This window comes from Lepidochelys kempii, chromosome 7 (assembly GCF_965140285.1).
Source record: "Lepidochelys kempii isolate rLepKem1 chromosome 7, rLepKem1.hap1, whole genome shotgun sequence".
Taxonomy (NCBI): domain Eukaryota; kingdom Metazoa; phylum Chordata; order Testudines; family Cheloniidae; genus Lepidochelys; species Lepidochelys kempii.
In genome coordinates, this window is record NC_136386.1 from 120,736,405 (window position 1) to 120,762,878 (window position 26,474).

The window sequence follows — 26,474 nt, forward strand, 5'->3', positions numbered from 1 at the left end:
GTCTTTAAATCCTCCCATCCAAAGGTCGGGGTGGAGGTGGGGGTTATCCAGGCTATTTTTTCTTACTGATTTTTAACATTTTACATTTTAATGTTATGTAAAAAGTAAACTTTTTTTCTTAATTTCCCTTTAATTCTCCTTTTGTTTTATGACCTATTTCCATTATTTTCCCCCACACCCTTAAGAGAACTTTTAGAATGGCCATGTTGTATAGGACTATTGGCCCATCTAGCCCAGTGTCCGTCTTCTGACGGTGGTTAGTGTCAGATGCTTCGTAGGAAATTAACACAACAGTGCAATTTCAAGTGATCCATCCCCTGTCATCCAGTCCCAGCTTCTGGCAATCAGAGGTGTAGGAACACCCAGAGTACGGGGTTGCATCCTGACCATCATGGTTAATAGATCCATCAATGGCTATCCTCCATGAGCTATCATTCTTTTTTTAACTCACTTATTCTTTTGGCCTTCACAGCCTTCCCTGGCAATGAGTTCCACAGGTTGACTGTGTTGTGTGAAGAAGTACTTCCTTGTGTTTGTTTTAAACCTGTGCCTATTAATTTCATCAGGTGACCCCCTTGTTCTTGTGTTATGTGAAGTGGTAGGAGTGGGAACATAGATCTTCCTCATATGGGTGGTAAACAAAATTTTGGAGAGAGCGATGGTAAATTTTCATGCATTGCCAGAGGTGAAAGTAAGCCGGAATGCCCCGGTATGGTGTACTGGTAAGAGCCGGAGCGCTGTACCGGGATCAGCTTTCTCAGAGGGCAATTTAAAGCCTTGGGGTAGCAGCGGCGGGGCTGCGGCAGTGATTTAAAGGGCCCTGGAGCTCCAGCCGCTGCTACCCCCCCAGGGGCCCTTTAAATCCCTGCCAGAGCCCTGCTGCCCGAGCCCTGGGGTAGCGGTGGCAGGGCTCCGGAGTGGATTTAAAGGGCCAGGGCGGTAGCGGCGGCTGGAGCCCCGGGGCCCTTTAAATCCCCGACGGAGCTCAGCCGCTGCTACCCCAGGGGCTCAGGCAGCAGGGCTCCGGCGGGGATTTAAAGGGCTCAGGGCTCTGGCCGCTGCTACCACAGCAGAACCCCAGGCCCTTTAAAGCTCTGCCAGAGCCCCGGGGCAGTGGTGGCAGCCGGGAGCCCCCAGGGCTCCTCAGTGATTTAAAGGGCCCGGGGCACTGCTGTGGTAGTGGCAGCTGGAGCCCTGGGCCCTTTAAGTCTCCCCCGAGCCCCGGGGTTCCCAGCCGCCTCTGCAGCTGGTAGCTCGGGGGTGATTTAAAGGGCCCCAGGCTCCCAGCTGCCACTGTTGCAGCTGGAGCCCTGGCCCTTTAAATCAAGATTTAAAGGGCCCGAGGATTAAGGCCCTGCCTCTTTCGGGTAAGGCCATGCCTCTTCCAGTTGAGACCATGCCCCTTGCTCAGGACTCTGGTGTACAGGTAAGTCCTCTAACTTACTTTCACCCCTGTGCGTTGCCATCCTAACACATGTTGGTAGCCATGAATGAATGACTGAGGTAATAGATTGTGGAGCCTTTATCCCTCGGTAACCGATGCAGATCCAGCCTATGTTCCTGACATATTAGGTGGCTAGATGAAATGAGTTGTCTGTCTTGGTCCATTTTCTAATCATGCCACAAAACCCAAAAACTAGTGTTCCCCCTAGTAAGCAGACTCGGCACAGACCAAAGGATTGGATGGGCCTGGGGACAAAATCCCCTACCTATTGCAAGAAGTACCGGGTCAGGACTGAGGCATGCTGTTAAGAGCAGTGTGCGGGGGACGCTTGCATTGCTGCTGCTGTGCTTGGTTTGTGAACACATGGAGGACTCCAGCCACCACCTTTTGTGAACAAAACTCCTATTAAAATTAATTTTAAAGGCTTGGATCACACCTCAGAGTTATGCCATCTTTGGCATTAAAGTCTGATTAGCATCTGAGATTAGGATGAGCCTCTAAGGGTTAATCCAAATCACAATGCACCGTGTAATGTTTGCAGATGGTGTGAGAGCAAGAGCTAGCCTCGTACTGTCTTGGCAGCGCACAGATAACTTCGCATAATTCCCTGCAGATGTTCCTGTAGAATGGTTTTAATAATGAATTGTGAAGTCAGGCTAAACTCCTGAACAGAGGAAAGGGGGGAAAAAACACACAAGAAATGCGTCACTTGATTCTGCTTTAGAAAAATAAGTCTCTTAGCAAAGTTCCTGTAGCAGGCAGGGTGCGGGGGAAGCATATCAGTTTGCACCACGGTAGCCCAGCCTTTGCTCAACTGAGGGCCACCTTGGCTACTTGCCCATAGCCTGCAAACCCCATGTAATTTGCACAAAATGGAGCAAATGGCAGATGTCCAAATCTCTCTCAGAGGGGGCTCTGGCCTGTGAAACTACAGTGCTAGCATCCAGTGCTCTGTTATCTAAATGGAATGTTGCCTTCTTGAACCTGTAGTCTCCATCTGTGGATTGCATTGTGAAACTCGCCTGCATTTTGCCGACCTTCTGGTTAAGTGTCTGTCGGCCCTTACATTAGAGGGGAATTTGCAACATACAGGGGTTACAGCTTGGACTTGCCATCATCAGGCCGGCTCTCAGTTTGTGAGCAATGAAGCGCCTCCTTAACTGAAGTGGAAGTTCTAGAAGTGGCTGCAGGCTTGCTCGTGGACTATAGGCCTTTTCAGCTGCAGAAGTTGCTTCACTTTTCAACCAGGGTGGTGATGTAGAACATAGGGGCAAAGGCAAGGTGGCTAATGGGAACGAGCATAGGGAAATGAAGACCATCACATTTGAGATGGAAGCAAAACTCTGAGCCTACTGTGCTCAAGCCCAGGGGGGACCAGATAATCTCAGTCCCAGAATACTGAAAGAATTTGCATGTGAAATTGCAAGTCCAGTCGCAAGGATTTTTAATTAATCTGTCAAATCCAGGGTGGTACCACATGACTGGAGAATAGCATAAACCTACTGCCTGTGTTCTTAGTATGGCTGATGCGCAGCAACAACGATAATTTTACATTCCAATGGTTAAGCCAGATAATTGTGTTGGGAGTTGTAGAGGGTATTGCTGTGATGCCTCCTTTCTATTTGTGAATTGGGCATTGACTCTCTATGTTCCATGGTCTGTCCTGAGTGACCCCAGTCGCACACTAGAGTGTCCTTAATTTAGTTTGGGATTGATCCTGCTTTGAGCAGGGGGTTGGACTAGATGACCTCCTGAGGTCCCTTCCAACCCTGACGTTCTATGATTCTATGATTCCATTTGTGCAGCAGGTATCTGCATCTGCCATGATTTGCACGGATGCAGTTTAGGGTTGCCCATGAGCTTGCCTGGAGATCAAAGCCAGGGATCATCTGTGTTGGGTCTTTCATGAAATGTTTATTTGTGACTGCTTGTGAACTCCATTCAGCTTTCCAAGCTTCATCAGGGTTGAAGTTGCATTGGCAAAGGTTAAACGCATGGGTCCAGAAGAGATTACGTGACTTCAAGCTGTGGTGAGGGATGTTAAGGTCTTGGTGGCTGGGGTGAGACTTTTGTTTTTCACGATCCGCTGGAATTCCTGAAGGGTTGCGGCATCACAGTGAATGGATTGGGGGACAATGTGTGGCAGCCAGTGAGGTCAACTATTTAAGAAAGGGAGGGGGAATCAACCTGGGCACCTACAGACCCATTAATCTGACCTCAATAGTAGGCCAGGCTTTAGAACAAACATTGACAGAATAATTAAAGAAAATGGGATAAAATGCAGCATGTGCTTACTAAAGGCAGATGTCAGACTGATCTGATGTCTGTCTTCGATAAGCAAACTGATTTACTAGACAAGGGAAATATGGTAGATCTCATTTATTTGGACTTAAGTAAAGTATTGGGAAATTATTAATTAAACAGGAGAATATGGGGATTAGTACAAGAATTGTACGGTGGGTAAGGAACTGGCTAAAAGGGAGATCACAATGGGTTGTGCTGAAAGGAGACCGGTTGGGCTAGAGAGGAACTAGTGGAGTTCCTCAAGGATCAGCCTTGGAACCAATCTTATTTCATATTTGCATTAGTGACCTTGGCATAAAAAGTAGGAGCGTTGTAATGAAACTTGCTGATTAGACAAAGTTGTGAAGCATTGGCCGCACTGAGGAGGATCAGAATATCCTACAGGAAGAATTGGATGACCTTTTGAGGACTGGAGTAATAGAAATGAGATGGAAATTTTAATAGTACGAAGTGTAAGGTCATGCACTTAGAGACCAACAACCGTTTCTGCAATAAGCTGAGGATTTCAATTGGAAATGGCAGAGGAGAATGACCTGCGTGTATTAGTAGATCACAGGATGACTGAGCTACCAATGTGATGCGACCTGGGGGAGGGGGAGGCGCAAATGCGATCCTAGGAGGTATCAAGAGAGGTATTTCCAGTAGAGATAGAGAAGTATTAATGCCATTGTACAAGACCCTGGTGAGACCTCATCTGGAGTAATATGTACAATTCTGGTCACCCGCTTTCAAGAAAGATGAATTCAGACTGGAGAATTGCTATTAAGATGATCAGAGAAATAAAAAGCCTGTCCTATGAGAGACTAAAAACTTTACTTATTTAGCTTAGTAAAACAAACTGAGAGGGAATAACAAATTTATCTGAGCATAAACTTTTGTGAGCTGTAGCTCACTTCATCGGATGCATTCAGTGGAAAATACAGTGGGGAGATTTATATACACAGAGAACATGAAACAATGGGTGCTACCGTACTCACTGTAAGGAGAGTGATCACTTAAGATGAGCTATTACCAGAGGGGAAGAACACCTTTCGTAGTGATAATCAAGGAGGGCCATTTCCAGCAGTTGACAAGAATATCTGAGGAATGGGGGGAGGGTGGAGAATAAACATGGCGAAATAGTTTTACTTTGTGTAATGACCCATCCACTCCCAGTCTCTATTCAAGCCTAAGTTAATTGTAGCCAGTTTGCAAATTAATTCCAATTCAGCAGTCTCTCGTTGGAGTCTGTTTTTGAAGTTTTTTTGTTGAAGAATTGCCACTTTTAGGTCTGTAGTCGAGTGACCAGAGAGATTGAAGTGTTCTCCGACTGGTTTTTGAATGTTACAATTCTTGACGTCTGATTTGTGTCCATTTATTTTTACATAGAGACTGGTTTCAGAGTAACAGCCATGTTAGTCTGTATTCGCAAAAAGAAAAGGAGTACTTGTGGCACCTTAGAGACTAACCAATTTGAGCATAAGCTTTCGTGAGCTACAGCTCACTTCAACGGATGCAGCTGTAGATCATGAAAGCTTATGCTCAAATAAATTGGTTAGTCTCTAAGGTGCCACAAGTACTCCTTTTCTTTTTACATAGAGACTGTCCAGTTTGACCAATGTACATGGCAGAGGGGCATTGCTGGCACATGATGGCATATATCACATTGGTAGAGGTGCAGGTGAACGAGCCTCTGATAGTGTGGCTGATGTGATTAGGCCCTATTTCCATCCCACCATCAACCTCAGCCTGGACCAGTCCATGCAAGAGATCCACTTCCTGGACACTATGGCACTAATAAGCTATGGTCACACAAACACCACCCTATACCGGAAACCTACTGACCTCTATTCCTACCTACATGCCTCCAGCTTTCACCCAGATCACACCACATGATCTATTGTCGACAGCCAAGCTCTGCGATACAACCGCATTTGCTCCAACCCCTCAGACAGAGACAAACACCTACAAGATCTCTATCAAGCATTCTTACAACTACAATACCCACCTGCTGAAGTGAAGATGGTGGGATGGAAATAGGGCCTAATCACATCAGCCACGCTATCAGAGGCTCGTTCACCTGCACATCTACCAATGTGATATATGTTCACGGCTGCTACTCTGAATCTGAGAGGGAATAGGATTTCTCTCTATAAATACCAGAGGAGAGAAAAGCTATTTACGTTTGAAGGACAGTGGTAGCACAAGAACAAATAGGGATAAAATGGCCATAAATAAATTTAGGCTGGAAATTAAAAGGTTTCTAAACATCAGAGCAGTGAGGTTCTGGAACAGCCTCCCAACAGGAGTCATGGAAATAAGAAACCTAACAGGCTTTAAGATGGGGCTTGATATAAATGTATTAACAGGATAATATGGAGTTGCCTTACTAATTTTTAATGTAAATCTCCATTTGAGACTTAAAAAAAATCAAACCATATTTGAAGAAAAATGAATCAGTCGTGTTGTAGCTGAGTGTTTGGTGGGAGGAGGGGATGAGTTATTTTGTTGTAACTAGCCAATTCCATAAATGTTTAGTCGAATCTTCTGTTTCAGGTTTTTCAGAGGCCTTCCAGGGATTGTGGGTGATGCTTAGCAGTGCAGGTGCTTCGTGACTGCTTTCATCTGACAGCTCCTCTTGGGGGCACTCACGGCAGCACAGGTCTAGCTCGAGGAATTTACAAGCTGTGCTAGGAGGCAGTGGAGCCTGGAAGCAACTTAAGCCAAACTGTGGGGGGGAGAAGAAATAACCAGAGCTTTAAGAAATATAATATAAAATACACTTTCATTAAATCAGTATTAAGGTTGAGAGCCCACATTCAAAAGTTAAGACTTCTACTATAATTTTTAAGTTGGCCACATTGGACATGCAAAGTTATAATCTAGTACTTTGCACAATTATTTTCTTCATCTGCTTCAGAGGAAGGGTTTATATAAATTCTTCCAGTCTAATTAGTATCAGCTGATTGTCAGCTTCTGGCATACTAATTATGCGTGTTCACTATAAATGTATGTTAAATTTAATATGCTACCCAAGTTTAAAAAAAAAAAATCAACGAAAGTCTGTTTTTGAAATTACTTGGCTCTGTTAACTTCTCTATATCCACTGCCATGGGTGAGCACCATGTCAGGGAAAATCTACCTCCTGCTGGGAAAGGAGAACTAAATTTAAACTCTGACCATGAATGTTGTGAAGCAAAGTTTCCAAATCTCTATTGGGCCAGAAAATGGAAATCCATGTCTGAGGTCTTAGTGGCGTTACATAGCAGCTGTGGAATGGCTGGCCAGTGGATATCGTTTCCTGGGGCGCATGATGTATTCAGTCATACAGAATAGAAAGGAGTGGGTTTAATACCTGTATATCCTTCTGGTGAAATATTCCATCACAGCTGCACCTGGAACTAGTACTGGGGGATTTTAACACCCACGTTGAAAATGTGCTTCCGTTAAGAGATAACTGAAGTTACAGATTAGTTGGCTTGTAGCAATATGCTCTACAGCCTCTTCCATAAGTAAGGCCCTACCAAATTCACGGCCATGAAAAACATGTCACAGATAGTGAAATCTGGTCTCCCTCCATGAAAGCTGGTCCTTTTTTGTGTGCTTTACTGTATACAGACTTCATGGGGGAGACCAGTGTTTCTCAAATTGGGGGGGGTCCTGACCCAAAAGGGTGGGGCGGGGGGGTCGCAAGTTTATTTGGGGGGAGCTGTTGTGGGATTGCCACCCTTACTTCTGCACTACCTTCAGAGCTGGGCAGTCAGAGAGGGCAGCTGCTGACTGGGGGCCCAGCTCTGCAAGCAGCAGGTCAGAAGTAAGGGTGGCAACACCATACCAGGCCATCCTTACTTCTGCGCTGCTGCTGGCAGCGGCTTTGCCCTCAGAGCTGGGCTCCTGGCCAGCAGCCACTGCTCTCTAGCCGCCCAGCTCTGAAGGCGGAAGCAGCAGCGCAGAAGTAAGGGTAGCAGTATCACACCACCACACACCCCCCATACCCTTGTGACCCCTGCACAACTCCTTTTTGGGTCAGCACCAGAGGCCCCACTTCACTAGGCATCATAAAAATATTTACAAAAATAGTCCCTGTCCAAAAGATCTTGCAGTCCAATCAAATACACAGCAGATGGATGTAACAAAACAAGAGGCAATAGGAGAGGGAGGACAAGAATAATAGTGACAGTGACCCAGTTAATGTGTGTGGTTCAGAGACTTGCATATTTGTGTTTTTTATTATGGTATAAATAAATGGATGTCTCCAATCCCCAGTGGTGCTCTATCTAGCCACTATTAGCCAGCAATTTTCTGTAGGTGGCATGGTAGAAGTGGGCCTTAAAGGGGTTGGAAGGAGGCTGAATTGATGCTTTACGGACTGAGATCACTACTAAATCATTGCATGACTGTTATAAATATATTTTAACCTGTCTGTGCTTCCATTTCCCCATCTCCATAGCATAAACTACTCAATAATACCTCCAGGGTGTAGAATTCAATTACTGTTTCGATATCCTAAGGGGAGAGGTGCTCTAGAAACATTACTTTTTTCATATTTTGTATCCCCTTTTGAAGTGATTTTACAGAAGCCTTGGTGCAAGGATTAAGAAACTACTGCCTCTGATTTTTATTAGAGACCAGATGGGGGTGAGGGAACCTCTTCTTTTATTGAACAGACTTCTGTTGCTGAAAGAGACCAGCTTTCAAGCTACACAGAGCTCCTCTTCTTGATTTTTATTGTTTGAGGTTGTTTGGTTTTTTTGTCCTTCTGGTGCTAGGGTTTGTGTGGGCCCCTGCTGTTTTCTCTTTAAAATGTGTTGACTAGAGCTGCATCGCTCAGACTTGTTTTAAGTGGTTGGATCAAAGAATCTGCTAATGGGATTCTAGTTACTGGAACAGGGACTGTGGTGGAGCAGAACTAAATTCTGATCCGAGCTCTGCTACTGACCCCCCATGTGGTCTTTGCATGGGGGCAATAATCGGCACCTCTGGAAAGCTCTGTGCAATCTTCTGATAGTACAGTAGAAATGCTAAATAGTGCAATCGATGTCTGCTTCCAAACGGCTGCAGGACAACTGAACTCTGCACAAGATCACTGACTTGCAGAGCTGTGACTGTTTTTGTTTGATGCTCAGCGGGATCCCAGCAGAGTTGTTTAGGGGGCTATTCCTTCCAATATTGATGACTTCTGTTTTTCTCTTGCAGGTTGGTGGTTTGTGAGCACTGCAGAGGAACAGGGCTGGGTCCCTGCCACATACCTGGAATCCCAAAATGGCACGAGAGATGATTCAGAAATTAACACATCCAAAGCTGGGGAAGGTATGAATTCTTTGGTATCTAGGGGAAACTTTCAATTAGACTCTTGATTTCAGAAATCCGACCTCTCTTGAAAACAAGTTACCAAAGACCAACGACTGCAGTGACTGCATGAGTGTGATTCTTAAGACCGTTCACTGGTCACTTTTGCTATCTAGTAACAGCAAATTCACTGCCATGGAAGAGATCAGACTAGAGTACCAGGTCTGAATTTCTTCCTATTGGGTTAGCTAAGTGCACCAGGGGATTCAAAAGCAGAGTGTCATTTGTTAATGGTAGTGACTGACACTCAAGGCCTTCACAGTCTGAGCAGCCTGTGTCCTTGCATATCTTGGATATCCACATTCTGCCATTGTGGGAGAAAATTTGCAAAGTGAAATAATTTCTATCAAGAACAGTGAGTGTCTTTGTTTGAGGAGAAGTCTCCTGAAGATAATTCTAATATTTGTTAGAGATGCTCAACAGAGGAGGAAGAGTGAATTCTACTCCTCACCTTTGATAACTTTTCATCTCCACAGAAGTTCAGCACATCTACGTTATATATATTTTTTAAATTACCATTTGAATTAGATTTCATTGTTTGTGGGTGGAAGGGTAAATGGTGTTTTAGAATTGTCTCCGTTTAGAACTGTCTCACTCCACTAAAGCCGAAGAGTCACTTGTCATGGTAAGAAGTAGGCTTTCAAGTATTCCTAGCCAAGGATAATCCAGCTAGAATACATGTATCAAGCTCTAAAATGGGATAGTATGATTACACCTGTGTCATCCTACTCCATTATGAAAACTTAACCACCTTTTAATGGAATATTCATGCAGTAACTGTGTACAAAGGACAGTGTTTTATTACGATTTACTCAATTCTAAACAATCCATCACTGTAGTACCTGGGTGCTCTTTCTGTAAATGTCCACATACAAACAAAATGGAAGTGTAGCTCTCAGATCTTTCTATGAACCTCCTATATGAATATGGTATTGGGGTGATTGCCAATCTATTAGGAACAAACACAGTAGATTCTTATACTGTGCCCCAAGGGTTTGTCCCAATCTTCCATGGCCCTGTAACAACTTTCCTTGGTCTAAGCTAGTCATATCCCAGGCCATTAAGGGTTCGTAGACAGAGGCTTCGACCTTGAATTAGGCGTAAAAGTGGACAGGTAGTCAATGAACCAGACTGGTGTGATGTGCTCTCTTCAGCAGAAACAGCACAATGCTTTAAAAAACAAGAGCAAGCTGCTTTCACTGAAATTGTGTTCACACGTTTCATGTCTTTCTCTTCTGAAATCGCCCCGTTTCCTTGTCTCCTAGGACACGTTAGATGTTTTAGACCTCGTAGTTGCTTAAGCCTTTCATACCCTTGATTAATTTATACGTGTCCTTGTTCATCCATATTACTCTGTTTAAATTACTTTTCAGAGTTGTTGCCAGATGGCACATGTAACCCTGAGGCACAGAACTTTCTTTGAACAGTTCCTGTATTTCCCCTTTCTGCCCTCACGTCTTTGTATTGCTCTCCTCAATTATGCTCAACACACTCTGCCTTCTTCCCCGAATTGGATCTGCTGAAATTCAAGACTTTATTCTTTGCCTTTTCGGTCTCACTTCAATTCCCATGACAAATAATATTACGTTATCTCTGCTGCTGCTTTGATGTGCTCCAACTCTCCTTTTCTCTACATTTTTAATAATTATTTCCTTTTATGTCATCACCACATAATCAAAGACCACTTCTGTTCTTCATTTTCCTCCTATTTCTTATGTATCGAGGCCATTCTTTACCTTGCCTCATCATAGAATGGCTGCATGATGATGATTAGAAGCGTAGCAAGACTTCCAGACTGGGGGGAAGGGGAGAGAGTAAAAAGTTTCACATGCTTTAGTTAAGAGACAATAAGAGGGCATATGCTACAGGTTTATGAGTCAGGAATGGTAGAGGAAATAAAGCCGTCTCTTCCGTTTACTCTTTTTCATGATACACAAAAAAGGGGGCCGCCAATGAAGTTGAGAGGCAACACATTTAGGTATGATAAAGTAAAAATTTTAATCCTTAGTTAATCTGTGGCATTTACTGCCACAAGATGTCACAGAAGTCAAGAGTTTAGTGGGATTCAAAAAGGGGTTGCTCATTTAAATGGATCTAATGTGACCGGATGCCCTCATTTATATAGGCTAAAAATGTTTAGTGGATATAAACTCTCATGCTTCAGGACCAATCACCAAATGATTGGTTAGGAAGAAACTCTTCCTGTAGGCAGTTTATTTCATAATTGTCTGCTGAAAATGTAGCAGCTGCTATGGACCACTGTTGCTGACAAGAACGCTGGATTAGTTGGAACAGCAGGGAGTTTCTTGTGTTCACTGGCATGTCTGCCGAGCCTTTGTTTGATTTATTCCTTTCTCTGGTAGTGGGTCTGAGCAAATCCCTGGGTCTGTATCTGAATAAATGAAATCTGTAACTTGAATGTGTTCTTCTCCCCCAAACCTTTAAGTTATCTCTTCCTTCCTGATTGATGCTTTCTAACACTGTCCTACTCTGTTTGCTCTTGGTTTAGTTTTTAATTCTGATCTGCCTTGACTATAATCCAACCACAGCTTTGCCTCCCGCAGCACTCCTGTATTCCATCCTTTGGCATAATTACAGCAAAATGAAAGTCTTACGCAAGGAACTACAGATGGGAGAATCTTACCAAATTAAACTGGTGGAGGGAAATGACATTAAGAGCAAGGTGTGAAGAACGCTAGTCTCCTGTCTAGGACCTGAGTTGTAAATCCCTTGTTCAGAAGCCCAAGAGAGTTAAAGTAAGCCTTTTCCTGTAACATAATTTAGTTTTCTGGCCAAAACTTTGTGGCCTATAAACTGCAACTCACACTTTTAAAAAAGTCCCTTCTCCTCTTCAGACTGTTGAGTCCCTCCCTTCCTTCTCACGTAAAACCCTCTGGTTTAGAACACTCTTTGATTCCAGCTGAAAGTAACTTGGCTTGTGATGGGGGGGTGGGAAAAACCTCTAATGACTCAGAGGAGCCAAAGACCCAGAACTAAGGATTCCAAGAATATGCAATGGCCTGTATTTCCTGTCACTACTTTCCTGAGCACTCAGACTCCCACTGAAGCCAACAGGAGTGCTATAAGCGCACCCTCTCTCAGGATAGTTCTGTTCAGGGTGATGACACTGATTAGTAGTAGTAATATTTGTATTACCGTAGCACTTAGGAACTCTAGTGGTGTATATTCTGCTAGGCACTGTGCAGAGACCGAACAAAAAGATGGTCTCTGTCTCAAGCTTATAATTTAAGACCAGAGACAACGGATGGATACAGACAGAAGGCAGAGTACAATGAGACAGTATTGGTCTGTGGACTCCAGACCAGCAGCCTCACTGTTAATTTTTTGTTGTTGGTATCATGGAAAAAAGTTTTTAAGCAAGATAAGAAGGTATCTTTGCAGTAGCTTACAAGGAGCTCCTCCCAAGTATGAGGGGCAGCATGGGAGAAGGCACTAAGGTGCTTGTTTGAAACTTAGGTTACTAATTATTTATTCCTTTTTAATATCTCTGTGCTTTCCATGAGCAAATCACTCTTCTCTTCTGTTTTCTGTCATTCTCCCCATTTTGATCCCCTCTACAGCATGGTCTTGGAGAACCATGCTCTCAGTTTTGCTTACTGATACAGGATGTCCCCAGACTGACTGAACATAGGCATTATTGGATACTAGGTAAAAATATCAATAATTCAGAAATCCTATTGAAATTCACTGTCATTGAGGCTCCTAAGTCATTTAAGGCACCTTTTGAAAATTTGACCCAGCGTCAGTAAATCCATACTGTTGTGTTTTGCACTTACATTAGCTATTTTGAAGCTTAATGTTTGGAAGAAGAAATATAGAATATACCTCACATACCTTCTTTATAGCAGCAATGAATGCCTTTTCTAATGCCCAAACTAGTATGGAAGCCTTTGTGAAAGATAAAGCTTATGCCTTTGTCTTGCCTTCCCAGTTCAGTGGTTACTATATCAAAATCCCAATACATGAGCAAGAGAGTGAACTGAAGGACTGTCCATGTATGTGACCTGGCAAACTGTGTGTTCTGGCATTTCAATTAAGAAGTGTCCTCTGTGCACAGCTATTTTAACAATATCATTTTCACAAGTGTCTTTTTTTCTTTGTTATAATTTTAAAGCATAAACTGTTACTGAATGTGAAACTAATTCTTAACTCTGTCATGTACACTTCTTGAACCCTTGACGTTTAAGAGAGTTAAAGATTATTATTTTAATGGTAGAAAACTGCGGCTCTAAAAATTGATGGGCCTGACCCAAGGAGTGTGGATCTGGAGCTGAACTTCCCCAAAATATGGAAATGTTCAGATGTCTCCATTTCTGTTTAATTTTAACTATCCATTTCTAGTCAGTATTTAGAAAAGCTTCCTGATTTTTTTTAACATATTTTGCCTGGACAAAGTATGCTTAAAATCAGTTTGTAGTAGAAAATGCATTTTCTCCTAATTAATTACTTACTGTACTTTAATTAAATAAATAAATAAAGTATACTAGGGATAGCGTGTTAGTGCTCAGTTACTACAATGATGAGCATAGTACAACTTTCAGAGTAACAGCCGTGTTAGTCTGTATTCGCAAAAAGAAAAGGAGGACTTGTGGCACCTTAGAGACTAACCAATTTATTAGAGCATAATACATAGTACAACTTTGTAGCTTTCTACAGGTCCTATAAATACTTACTACTACTAAATGTAAGACTGTATATATTTTAAAGTATCACAGCCCCGGACAAGGTCCAGGCCCCATTGTACCAGACTTTATACATAGTAAGACAGCATAGGCCCCAAAGATCTTGCACCTGAGTAGAGGAAACAACAATAACATCTCTTCAAAGTTTCAAAGTCCTAGACGCAAATTATCTAATCCAGGGTGTAAAAACTAAAATTCTGCTATTGGCTTTTAAAACAAATTAGAGACTACTACTAAATGCAATGACAGTTCTGTTGCTGTGTGTTCCTTGGGCTCAAGAAGTTATCTTGTTTCCTGTATTGTATAAACTAAAACCCAAGAGTTTTACATTCCACCTAATCAGTTCTTGCTAACAAGACCAGTTCTCAGAATTATGTTGTTTTTATTCCCCACCCCTCCATCATTTTTCTTTTCTTTCTTTTTATGTTTCCATCCATGTTCCAAACTAGTTTCTAAGCGACGCAAGGCTCACCTGAGGCGCCTGGACCGGCGATGGACGCTGGGCGGGATAGTCAACAGGCAGCAGAGTCGAGGTGAATAGCTTCCTGTGGCATAGTCCCCTTAAAAGCACAACAGCTGAGCTTCTGCTGCTGCTCCTCATCTCCTGCCATGTAGCATGCCAAAAGGGAATGATTGGCATTTTGCTGGTTGACCCAATCTTGTTTACTTGGTGATAGACTTAAGCCTGAGCTGCAAAATTCAGATGTGGATTTCAAACATCCCGAAGTATTGATTTTCAGGGTATTTGGAGTAAGTTTGGTCAATCCACTCAGAGATGAGCCAACAGCAAAACTTGGCCCTGGAGTCTGACTCCCCACCCAGTTTGGGAGCAGTCAGATCTGGTGGTTGCTTCAGGCACATCTCTACTCTTTCGTTCCTAAGTTTAAACAAGTGATACTTTTACAGTTCCTTGTCAGAAAAATGGAGAAAATATCAGGAAACACAGGGATGTTTGAACTGCAAAAGCATCAGAGATTGGGTTTGGATGAGTACCTGGATGCATCTTCAAACTTCATCCTGAAAATTGAGACCTCTAGAGAATGTATAGCTTTCTGGCAAGATTTTTGATGTTTCCAGTAATGCCACAAGGACTGTCCTCCTCTTGGTGTTTTTCTCCTTGAGACTGAAACCACAAACACCCATTTCTGTAGAGGTTCCCCCCAAAAATATTGGAAAAGAGAACTTGGTCTCAAGGATTCAGTGTTCCTCTTTAGGGAAAGGTTAAGAGAGACTGGAGTGATACTTTACTGGCCTTCCTACAATCTGAAGATTTTTTCTTTAAACATAATGCAAACATTGACATTATGATTGGATTTTTCCAAAGAACTTGAACCATGAGAAGCTGATGAAGTAACCAGAATTGTGGATTAAAAGATTTACGTCTCTGTGGGATAGTCCTGACTCAGCAAGTTCTTGGTGTCAACCCAGTGCATTTGAGGGATGGAAGGAATGAAAGTGACTTTCCTCTATTATTGCTCTTTTGCTTAGAGGAGACCTTTGCTAGGGAATGGAGCCAGATCTATGCATAAGTAAACCCGATCTTATTTAACAATAAATAATGAATGCCCTTCCGGGTGCTAGTGTGTGAGGAGAGGAAAAGCAAAACTTGTGAATTTAGATTCCACTGCAACATGGATGTTTCTGTATACAGGGAAGGGAACCCCAGTTGTCACCAAATCTGTGTGGTTGGTTACAGACTGTTGTGTTACTTTGGCCCCTTCAGTGGTTCCCAAAAGCAAAAACATGTTCTTTTCATTATCGCTCCATGAGCCAAAAATATCATGAGAAGAGCAGGTCTTGTTCCTTGCCCAACAAAGGGGTCCCTGAGCCAATGAAAAGCCTCTGAAGAATATAAGTGCACATACTAGATATGAAGATGCCAAAACCAAAACACTTATTTCTGTGCTGCAGGGAATGGGAGGGTTTTTTCAGTTTGCATGTACATAGCCTTATTAGATCATTCTAGACTCTTTCCGACCAAGAAACTCTAATTCCCATGAATAACAGCAATTTCCAAAATAGTGTTTTCAAACTCAACAAAGACACTTTTCTTGTTCTATGTATTATATTGCACCCAAAAAAGACATTAAAAGAATATTTAGTTTGTAAAATCAAGCACTAAGAATTAGGAAATGCTGAAATTAATGTACCTGTGCAATCTTTATTTGGCCCCCTTGTGCGTATGCATTATAATAGTCTTTAATTTATATGATCACATAATGCATACGCACAAGGGGGCCCGTTCCCACCAGGCTTGACCCTTTCTTCCCCATCCCCTCCAACCTGTCCCTGTCTTGTCTCTTCACCACCCTAGCTAATGTCAGTTTTCAAATCCTAGTCTCCTTGCTCAGCCGTTCCTTGTCCCCTATTGGTTTCCAGTCCCAATCTCCTTCCCCTTGCTCCTGGTCCTGGTTTAGCCAGTCCTCCGCTCCCTCCCATAAGCCCTCAGCCCTCATTCCCCAATTCTCAATCCCAGTCTCCCCCACCTCCCGGTTTCCCTCTTCCCCTCTCTGCTAGCCTTCAGTCCCAGTCTCTCCAGCTCCTTGTCCTAATCTACTCCCCCTGCCTCCTCCCCATGTCCAGCTCTTGTTCCCTCTGCATTTGAATTAGGCAGTGAGAGTCTCTCTGCTCTGAGCTGAGGTGCCCTGATCTGGACCCAGCACAGCCTGCAGCAGGCTAGTGCTGCAATTGCAGGGAAAATCTAATTCAGCCCAGGACTGGCGCATGGTCAGTGCACATATAGTTTCCAGGAAATGTAGCTTGCTACGTATGTTTCTGCTGAGCATGTGCAAACAGCAAGTTTTCAAAGGCTTTTAACTTGGGTGGATTTTCACAGGGACCACTAAAGACATATACCTGACACAAAAGCCACACCCCCTCCAAATTCCCTGTCCCTGCACCAAAGCATTGAGGAGCTAGCTCTGTTCAAAGAAAAGGTCACCAGAATTTAACATAGGCAAAACAATGTATTTTTCTCTAGCCTTGTTCTGGGAAACAGCTGGATCGTTTTAGCTGATATTTTCAAAAAGATCAGCCTGAGACACTGCTGGTGTGGAAAAATTTCAGCTGAAACGATTTGGCAAAGTAATAAGCAACTGAAAACAGGGTGCTGTAAGGGGAAGTGTTTGGGCAAACTTAAATAGGCAGTTCTACCAGCCCAACCTATAATATAGTAATCGTTTAGAAACTGGATTTTGAATTTGGAGACTCTAAAGGCCAAGATTTTTCAAAAGTGACTAGTGACTTTTGTATGCTCCAGCTTCTGAGTGTTTAACTTGAGACACCTGAAAAGGCATTTGACTTTCAGAGGGTGGGTGCTTAGCATTTCCTGAAAATGGGGCCCCCTTGAAGGGGTCACAAATTGTCCACCCAAAAATCACTAGTTAGTTTTTTTTAAAAAAACAAACAAAAAACCAACCTTGGCCATTATTGTTTAGACTCAGAAGGCAAAAATATTTTGAAGAAGGCATTGCAATGGGTTCTGCCCTCTTCTGGGTGGGGGGGGTCTAAGAGGATTGTAGTAAGCTCTGCTATTACTGTTGACCTAGCTAATGTAGTTTTAGATCAAACAGCTGAAGGAGAAAGTCAGCAGTTCACATCCATTCTCTCCACCTGTTGCTTTTATAGGGCCTCATAAAGGTCTGATTTACAGACAGTTACATTTTTATATATTTTACTTGGTACCTCTTTGCCACAAGTTAAGGAAAATGTAGCATTTTTGAGTTAATTCTAGTATAAACTTGCTTCCAATCAGTTCAGGATTGTTCCCTACAAACATAATTCATTGGGTAGTTTGTATGTGTTCTACTGACCTCTGCTGTATGGGGTCAGAATTACTTAGCCTTGTGTCATAAGCTCTCTGTTGCGAAGAGCTAAATGATTCTCCTTTAGTTCAAGAGATGGAGCCTGTGCCATTCAGAGCAGGTATGTGTGGCCAGTACCTGGTATGCTGTGGCTGCCACTACGATATAAATCATTTGTATGATCTTCCGATGCTGTGGTGATAAGAGCAGTTATGCTTCAGTATATAAAAATAGTCAGCAGGAAGAGACGAACTCTTAAAGAAGGATCATAGAATCATAGAATATCAGGGTTGGAAGGGACCTCAGGAGGTCATCTAGTCCAACCCCCTGCTCAAAACAGGACCGATCCCCGACTAAATCATCCCAGCCAGGGCTTTGTCAAGCCTGACTTTAAAAACCTCCAAGGAAGGAGATTCCACCACCTCCCTAGGTAACCCATTCCAGTGCTTCACCACCCTCCTAGTGAAAAAGTTTTTCCTAATATCCAACCTAAATCTCCCTCACTGCAATTTGAAACCATTACTCCTCGTTCTGTCATCTGCTACCACTGAACAGTCTAGATCCATCCTCTTTGGAAGCAGCTTTCAACTACCTGAAAGGGGGTATCAAATCCCCCCTCATTCTTCTCTTCTGTAGACTAAATAATCCCAGTTCCCTCAACCTCTCCTCATAAATCATGTGCTTCAGCCCCCTAATCATTTTTGTTGCCCTCTGCTGGACTCTTTCCAATTTCAGCAGCTCCCTTCCAGCCTCTGTGCTCTGTGGGGGCGGGGTGCTACCCAGTTCAGTTGCAGGGCCTGAAGCCTGCAGCAGGCAAGAGGCATGTCTCCTTCCTTGGCTCCCTCCCAACTGAGCAGGAGGCCCTGCCTCTTATACTTCCTGTCCCCCCTCAACTTTGGGCATGAGGGCTGGGCCTGGCCTGCCTTTGCCCACCTGGGCGCAGAGAGTGGTCCCTCCCCCTCTGGCTCAGTGGGAGGCCACTCCGCCAGACTACATGTGTAAATACGTACTTTTGAGAACCAAACAAATGCTTTGCATGTTCACCTCTCCCTGAGTTGCCTTAAAAAGCCTGGTTGAGCTCTTCCTGTTTTCATGTAGCCTCTCTGGCCTACTGCATAAGGATGCTTTGAGCCACTAAAAGAGTCACATCCGCATAGTGCAATTTCAGTATTTTGGCCTCAGTTTGTTTTCTCACTGGGGATCCAAGGAAAATAGTCAAGTTTTATTGCCCCTTTGCCTATTGAGGAAATAGCATGTACAGTAGTTCAGAATTTAAAAGAAATCTCGTTATTTCCCCCGTTTTGTGTTTTGAATTCTATGTTAAATAGACTTAATCAGAAGGAAAAGAGGTGGTAAAGGGAGGCTGTTCTGCAGATTAGCAACATTGTTGATAATTGTGGAGCAGTTAGGCAAAAAAAATCAAAAATAACCATCACAGAAGTCCATTTTCATTGAATATATTGTCTTCTGGAAAGGAGAGACTTTTTCCAGAAGCAAATCTGACAAGGAGGAGGGGGGAGCAGGGAGAGAGCGTTAAACTGCTGACTGAGGGGAAAGTATTTATTTTAGAAGAGAATTCTTCTGTGGTTTGGAAGATGCAGGATTTGAGCTTTTGCATTTTTCTTTGAAATCTTAATTGGATAATTACCAAACCAAACCCGCTCCTGCGTTCCAGCATTTCAAGTGAGGATCAGGTCACAGAATGACAGTGATACATAGAGAGACATCAGTTAAGTAAAGGATATTATTCCCTGACTTGGTTCTTGAAACTCTGGAGATGCAATAGGAGTTTAGAATTTGGAGCCAGGAACTCATGGGTTCCAATTCTAGGTTTGCCACGGATTCAATTTGTGGATCTATAAATATGAAGGCGGGTTACCCACCTTGCAGGCATGAGAGAAATTGTTTAAATAGTACATGGCACTTTAGACACAAGACTCTGGCCCCAAAGAGCTTATAGTGAAGACAAAGGAATGGATGCAGCTTAAGAAGAACATGAGTCAACAGCTGTGTCAGGCATACATCTTGTTAATACTAAGAGATTATTCTTCAGATTGAAAAGGGTAGTTTGTTGTCCTGGGAATTAAATTAACATTATTTGGCAAAGCATATGTGCAGGGTAGACGGTGAGCAGTAAATTTTTGTTCTGGAGGCATTGGGAAAGGTGCCATGTTGCTTAGCACCCTGGAGGAGAGAGGCTGTTCCAGGTGCAAGGGACAGCATGAAAAAGGCATGGAGCTGAGGGAGGAAGATGAAGGATTTGGGGAGGTAGATGATACTGGGGTTCACAGCCTCTGGTTCAGGCCACAGTCTTGCAGCTGCCCCAGTGCTCCAGGCTCTCTACTACAGGAGACTCTGGTGTGTTAGCCTAGTGCTTGAGCATCTACACTCATTTGTAACCCCAGATTAGGAATTTTTGAACTCTGTGTCCCAAACTCTGTGTCAGGCTCCAGCGTCTGCTGCATTATGTGGGCCTCAGTCCAGCCACCCATATCCCAGACTTCCTAGTGCCCTCCCAAAATGTGGCCACTCTAGACCTTTGTTTGTGGTGCAGTGTGGGAAAACTTGACATGCCACAAAACTTGACTGTCCGGATGAAATGGGTAACCTATATAAAAAGAGATGGTTTTCTGCATTCCCCCCCCCCCGTGTTAAAGTTTGACCAACTCAGACTAGTGCTGCTGTATGTAGCTTCCCATTTGTACAGAAAAATTTCCTAACAGTCATAAGTTGGGGTTAGTGACACTGCACCCTAAGTAAAGCACATCTCATTCAAAACAATTTTGTTCAGTGTCAAATTACCAATATTGAATCGTTATCAAATATTGCTGTCAACTGACTCAGTAGACAGTAACCAATTATCTAAAAAACCAACAATCTATATCAACTACCAGTGTAGCATCAAGCAGTGCAAACCTAAAAAGCACTGCATATAGCTTGTTATGCCAGGAATGTTTTTGACATCACAACTCCAGTGTGTGGCAATAATAATTCAGGCCAATCCAACAGAACACAAAAGTTAGTAGCTCCTGTCTCTTGCCCAGCAAAACTTACCAGATTGTGGTAACCTGTAATATGAATGGACAGTACAGTGTACTAATAAATTACATAAATTTATATATGAAGACTTTATGTGGAATGTCACTGTTCCAAATTCCTGTTCTACTCCTGTAATAATGCCTATCCCAGTATTTCAGAACAACTCTAAAATTACATCTTTCAAATAAAGTCCTGGACCTAATATTCCCAGGCCCACAATAGGAGACTAAAAACAATTGGAAAAAGGAAACTGTCCACAGGTTGCGCAAAAGAATGTTCAGACCATTGGACACATGGGGCATGAATGTATGCACAGGTAAAGCAAAATGGGAAAGAAACAGTATTTAGCCCCGAGTCATTTTCAGTTCATACATTATGCTTTTCTGGGATGATGGGTAAACATCCTCCCCATAAAAAGACACAAAGCAGGGGAATGTAGTAGAGAGAGAGAGAGAGTGCCTGGTGCAAGATCTGAGGCCTGAACCAAAGGCTGTGAACGAGAGTCGACCTGGTCTTGGCAAAATAACACACTAGATGTTTACATAAATACATTTCAGAAGGCTAGTACAGATACACCCCAATCCAGTACAAGATAACAGGGTTTGACCGAACAATGAATTCAGATGGTTTGTCCAAGATATGAACCAGGAGTGGCGTAACAAACAGATGTCTTGAAATACGTACAGTAGTATGTAAGTTGTTTCCCAGTTGTTTTTCTCAGTCTATAAATGTTGTGGTACCCCGCCTCAATCCTTTTGTGTGGCGTAGGGGACAGCAGAAACTCCTGCTGCTGACTGGGCACTCGTGTGTTTAGTGTACCTGTAACCACGGAGCCAGAGCACTATGACTGTGTCTTGAGGACAATAAAACTGTCCGAGTTAATTTTGCCACCGAACCTTGCAGGTAGTCTCTTTATGCGTAACATCGAGGTCTGCTGAATTAACATGTGGCACTATCTGCTAATACTTATAACATTGGAGCTCCAAGGACAGAAGCACAGAACAGCATTACTGAGGCAACAACATTCTAGCCATCAACACAACATCTGCTAACTGAAGTTCTACTAACCCTGGGTTTACATTGCAGTGTAGACATGCCCATAGTGATCAAATCTTGATGCACTAGAGCAGGGGGGTCTCTGTGTGGCCGCCAGCCTTTGCTGGTGGCCGCTCTGACAAATTTTCCTAAACTACTTACTTAACTTTAGGAAAAACAAATAAATATGCACACATACTTGTCCAAATAATTGTAATTTATTTATGTAGGGTTTTTTGCAGACTCAATAATAAAAATAATGTACAGTTGTATTTTGGTGCCCCTTGCCCCTCTCTGCTCCTTGCTTCTTGACCACTGTGCCCAGCAAGGCCAGCCCTGCTGAAGCCCAGAGCCGGAGCCCCATGGCTGGAGTGAGTGGGCGGGCAGGGGGGCAAAGCTCAGAGCCCACTGCTGGAGCCCCGTAGACGGGAAGTGGGTGCTGAAGCCAGCCCCCAGAAGCCCACAACTGAAGTCAGGGGGCTGAGGGGACTGAAGCCTGCCCCCAGAATCCTGCAGCTAAGGATGGGGGGGGGCAAAGCCCTCTCCTGGAGCCTGGGAGTACTGCAGGGAGGGGCTGCTGTTTTGCCCTCTCCCCCAACTCTGCCCAGGAGGCTCTCGTGGCTGTAGGCAAACCCCCCGATGGCCGCATGCGGCTATAGTGGCCGCATTTGAGAAACGCTGCACCAGAGAGTCTGGGGATTGCCACAATTTGGAGATGAAAATCGAAGCACAAGAGACTTGTGGGAGGATCGGGGTGTGGTTTGCTATCTTAACGGTTTATGCTGTTGTCTAGAAATGTAGTTTCCAAATGAATGAAATGACCGTCCAGAACTGTGATGGAATTCCAAGAGGTACAAAGTGTGCTTCTGCTTGTTCTTCTTTAGAATGGATTATCCATGTTTGTCTTTCTGGTAACTTAGTGCCTCAATCATTAAATGCCCAATAGCTTAAGCATCTTGATCAGTAACTTGGATGCCTCACTGATCATTCTCTTAAATGATAATGTGTCCATGTGAATCAACTGATTTTTTTTAATACGATTTCCTCCTCCTAGGGTTTGTCTCGGGAGAAGCAAACCAGAATGACTTTTGGGTTATAAATGAGCCCATACTTCAAGAGTGCAGTTTAGGTTAAAAACCTCATGTATGTGTGTTTATGGTCACCCCTTCACCACTGAAAGAAACCAAATGTGTGCAACCTTGGAAATGATTGTAATTCTTGCTGAGAAAGCACTCTGCAAGGGGAAACTTTAATGATGGCTTCCTGTTTTTGAACTGTAGGCTTAAAAATAGATCATCTAAACATACATCATAGGAACCTTAATTTCTAAATGGATTTTGAACTCCTTTGCAACATGCTGCCTCGTGAGAGCATTTTTCTTTCTTCCTTTTTGAACACTTTCCTTGGTAATTTTTTCCCCTTAGCATTTACCTATGGTTGGAGAGGGGGTGGGAGGGAAATGTTCTGAAGAATCTTTCTTCAAATTATGACCTAAACCAAAGTAATGAGGCTAAAAATGTGGGTGGTAGAACTTGTAATCAGCAAAATTGCACATGTTCAGCGCTGATGAGCACCTGAGTCTTAGCTGAACCATCCAAACCTCTTGGAAAGCTGGGCCCAGAGATGCCATGCCGACTGCCCTTCTTGTGGCCTCTCAGGACTTCAGTTTCTGGTATGGGCCAGAGGCCAGAACTCAATTCAAAGGGGCATAAAAATAGAAGACTAATGGAGGTGGAGGGATAATGTTCACCAGAGGGGGTTTTGGGGACTGGAAACCTTCAATTTTTGTGTTTGGGAGTGGGGGAGTAGGAGTTCCAAGCAAGGGTTATTTTCACTGAATTTTAGAGAGGGAAAGCATGGTGTGTGGCTAAGAGCATAGAAGCGGGGAGTTTTATTCTCAGCTCTGCTGCAGTAACTTGGACAAGTCAGTTAGGCGTGGTCTACAATACAAATAAACACAGTGATGGTCACTTCATGCTCTAACAAGGCTTCACTTTGCCCGCTTGAAAGGAAGGGAAGAGTTTTATGGCTGGGTTAGGGGAATGTGTTTTGATATTGGAGTCATGTAGGCTAAGCTTATAATATGAGACCTTATTCTATACATGTGGGCCTTGCCTACGCTAAGATTTTCCTCTAAAATTCATGATCACCCCCAAGCTGAGAGGGGTTAGACAATGTGGTGGTTAAAATACTGGGAGCCACTTGAAGCCTTGTCTGTACTAGAGCTCCCATCAGTGTAATTGCCCCTGTGAGGGCAATGGTGGAGCTATAGCTGTAACCCAGGTAGGCTACAACCATGTTTAAACATGGGTATTTTAGTAGTGTTGTTGGGACTGTTACCCTTCTTCTGCCACCCTTTCCCTACCTGTAAATAATGCCTCTCATGGTGAGACATGGAGATTTAAGGTTTGTAAAGTGCTATGACAGTCTGATGGCAAAGTACCATCATCCCCGGTTTGCATTCCCATGTGGATGGCTAGGTTTGACAGCACTGGAAAGGCTGATGTGCTGTTTGGTCATTGCTGCTTAAAGTCGTCGATCAGCAAATTCCTTTGGATCAGGGAGCTGGAATACCCACAAGTGCTCGGGTAGGAACACCTCTCATCTGACCATTTCTCCTTGTCTTCTGTAGAAGATAATGGGTAGAACTTCCAAAGAGTCAGACTCTTCTGACCACAAAGAGGAATCAAGGCAGTGGCAGCCAGAATGGAGAGCTAGTTAAATAAAAATATTGCCTCCAGCTACAGCGGGGACTGCTGTTTACATGTAGCGGGAATAAAATAAACAGACATCTTTGTCATAACTCTTGTGGCAAGAGTGTGGTCTGGTAGTCTCTAGTATAAGGAATGGGGCTTTATGACATGAGAGATACACAAAGTGGAGTTTTGAGGGGCTAGTGGTGATGTCAGCCTCCCTATGATTATAATCTGCAGTAAACACATGGTTTAGCTCTTTTGCTGCGACTTTTATAGGAGAATGATAGAAAGATACCCTAGGCAATATATTTCTGGGATGATGTTCAGTGGTTCAGGTGCCTGAAGTCACTTGGCCTCCTGCCTTCACCATATATTCCAGGCAAGTTCTGATCACCTAGAAATCATCTGCATCTCCAGTTAATGCTCTGGTCTTACAAGCTCAAAAATGAGCTAGTTTAACCCACTCATTCTGCAGTATGACCTTTTGAAACTTGTTCTCCCTGTGTAACCAAAACCATTCCACAGACCAGACGCCCATCTAGAGGAAACGTTCTCCATCTCATGATTTGATTCTTGGACTGATTAGCTGCAACTGCAGTAGTGAATCTGAAGGCAAGTTATTGTTCAGGGAAAGTACAGAATACCGACCATGCTGTTCAGGAATGACCCCTTCGGAGTCACTTAGCAAGCGTTACCATAATAAATTACTAAAGCAGCTTCTCTGGGAGCAGAAGTAGTTTTGCTTCTTGAGGAAATGAAGGTTTTGAGAGTTCAATACATCGGAATCAGAAGGACCCAGGCGAGCAAAGTTGTCTTTAAAGATGCAGTCTCTGACTCCGCAGCCATCAGATGTTCTGCCAACATTATTCTCTTTCCGAGGTATTTCTTTTTCTCAGTAAATATTTTTTTCCTTTACATTTTCCTTACTTCACTCAGCAACAAAATATAATTCAATCACAAAACTAAACAGATGGAGGTGTTTCTATTTGACTCCCTCTCAAAAGAGCATTTGCCTTAAGCTGCTGCAACCCTTTTCCCACTCCTTTCATTTGCCATTTGTGCAATGATCAGGAACTCTGGATTCACTTAGGTTCTTGCCCTCTCTCCTTCACAGAGAGACCCCTACTCATTTTCCCATGTCTAACCCTCCAATGTAATAGCCACCATTTTAACAGGTTAGGTGGACTGAGTGGAACACCCTTAGTATGTCTACATAGCACCTAGACACCCACGGTTGGCCCATGCTAGGACACTCTGACTCATGGGGCTGTTTCACTGTTGTGTAGACTTCTGGGCTTGGGTTGGAGCCTGAGCTCTGGTACTGTCCAACCCCTCAGGGTCCTAGAGCCTGGGCTTCAGCCTGCTCCCAGAAGTCTACACAACAGTGAAACAGCCCCATGAGTCCGAGTCAGCTAGCAGTGGGCCAGCTGTGGGTGTCTAGTTGCTGTGTAGACATACCCTTAGAACCTTGCTATTCTCCCCGTTAGTCATTTACAGGAGTCGCTACTAAACATGCGGCTACCCCCATCCTATCCTGGGTTCAGCATGATGTTTTGGCACCATTTCCTATCCCTGCCAATGCTCAGCAAGAGTCCCCGGCGATAGGAAAAAGGTTAAATTTTTGTAGCTTTGAGACTAACTTACAAAAATGCTGAGTATGAGACTGATGAAAATACTGTGCAGTAAGTGTCCTCAAGGGTGACAGCATGGTGTGGTGGGTAAAGCAAGGGACTGAGAATGAAGTTTTTTTGGTTTCTGTTCTTGGCTCTGCCACTCACTCTGGGACTTTGGGCCACTAAGCTCCAGTCTAGTGCTTCAGTTTTCCCATGTGTAGAATGGGGACAATAATTGGAGATGGGCAGGTTATGCCATGTTCCAATCCTGTGCCAGACTCCCAAAAGTGTGTGGGTGTTTTGGGTCAAGGGTTTGCCTCTGGCCCTTCTCTATTGACGATATGTACCCACTTCTCGTAGGTGTGAGGCTTAACGAACATTTGTGAGGTACTTGGAGGTGCTATGTAATAAAGTACCAAAACTTTTCTCTGTGCTTACACTTGTTAAAAAATACATCCATTTCATGATTATCCCTGTAGAGCCACATGGTTTCCAGAGGTGTGAAGAGA

General features: G+C 43.6%; 1 protein-coding gene across 7 annotated transcripts in view; it reads left to right on the top strand.

Moving 5' to 3' along the window:
* The window catches only part of SH3PXD2A (SH3 and PX domains 2A), a 394,865-nt gene that overhangs the window by 340,739 nt on the left and 27,652 nt on the right, over window positions 1–26,474 (top strand). For 5 of the 7 annotated variants that reach the window (XM_073354456.2, XM_073354458.2, XM_073354463.2 and 2 more), the window contains 2 exons: window positions 8,924–9,037; window positions 14,229–14,312. In XM_073354456.2, the coding sequence (XP_073210557.1) occupies window positions 8,924–9,037; window positions 14,229–14,312 (198 nt within the window). The remainder of the gene's footprint in view (window positions 1–8,923; window positions 9,038–14,228; window positions 14,313–26,474) is intronic. The other 2 variants (XM_073354459.2, XM_073354466.2) reach the window with 1 other exon arrangement.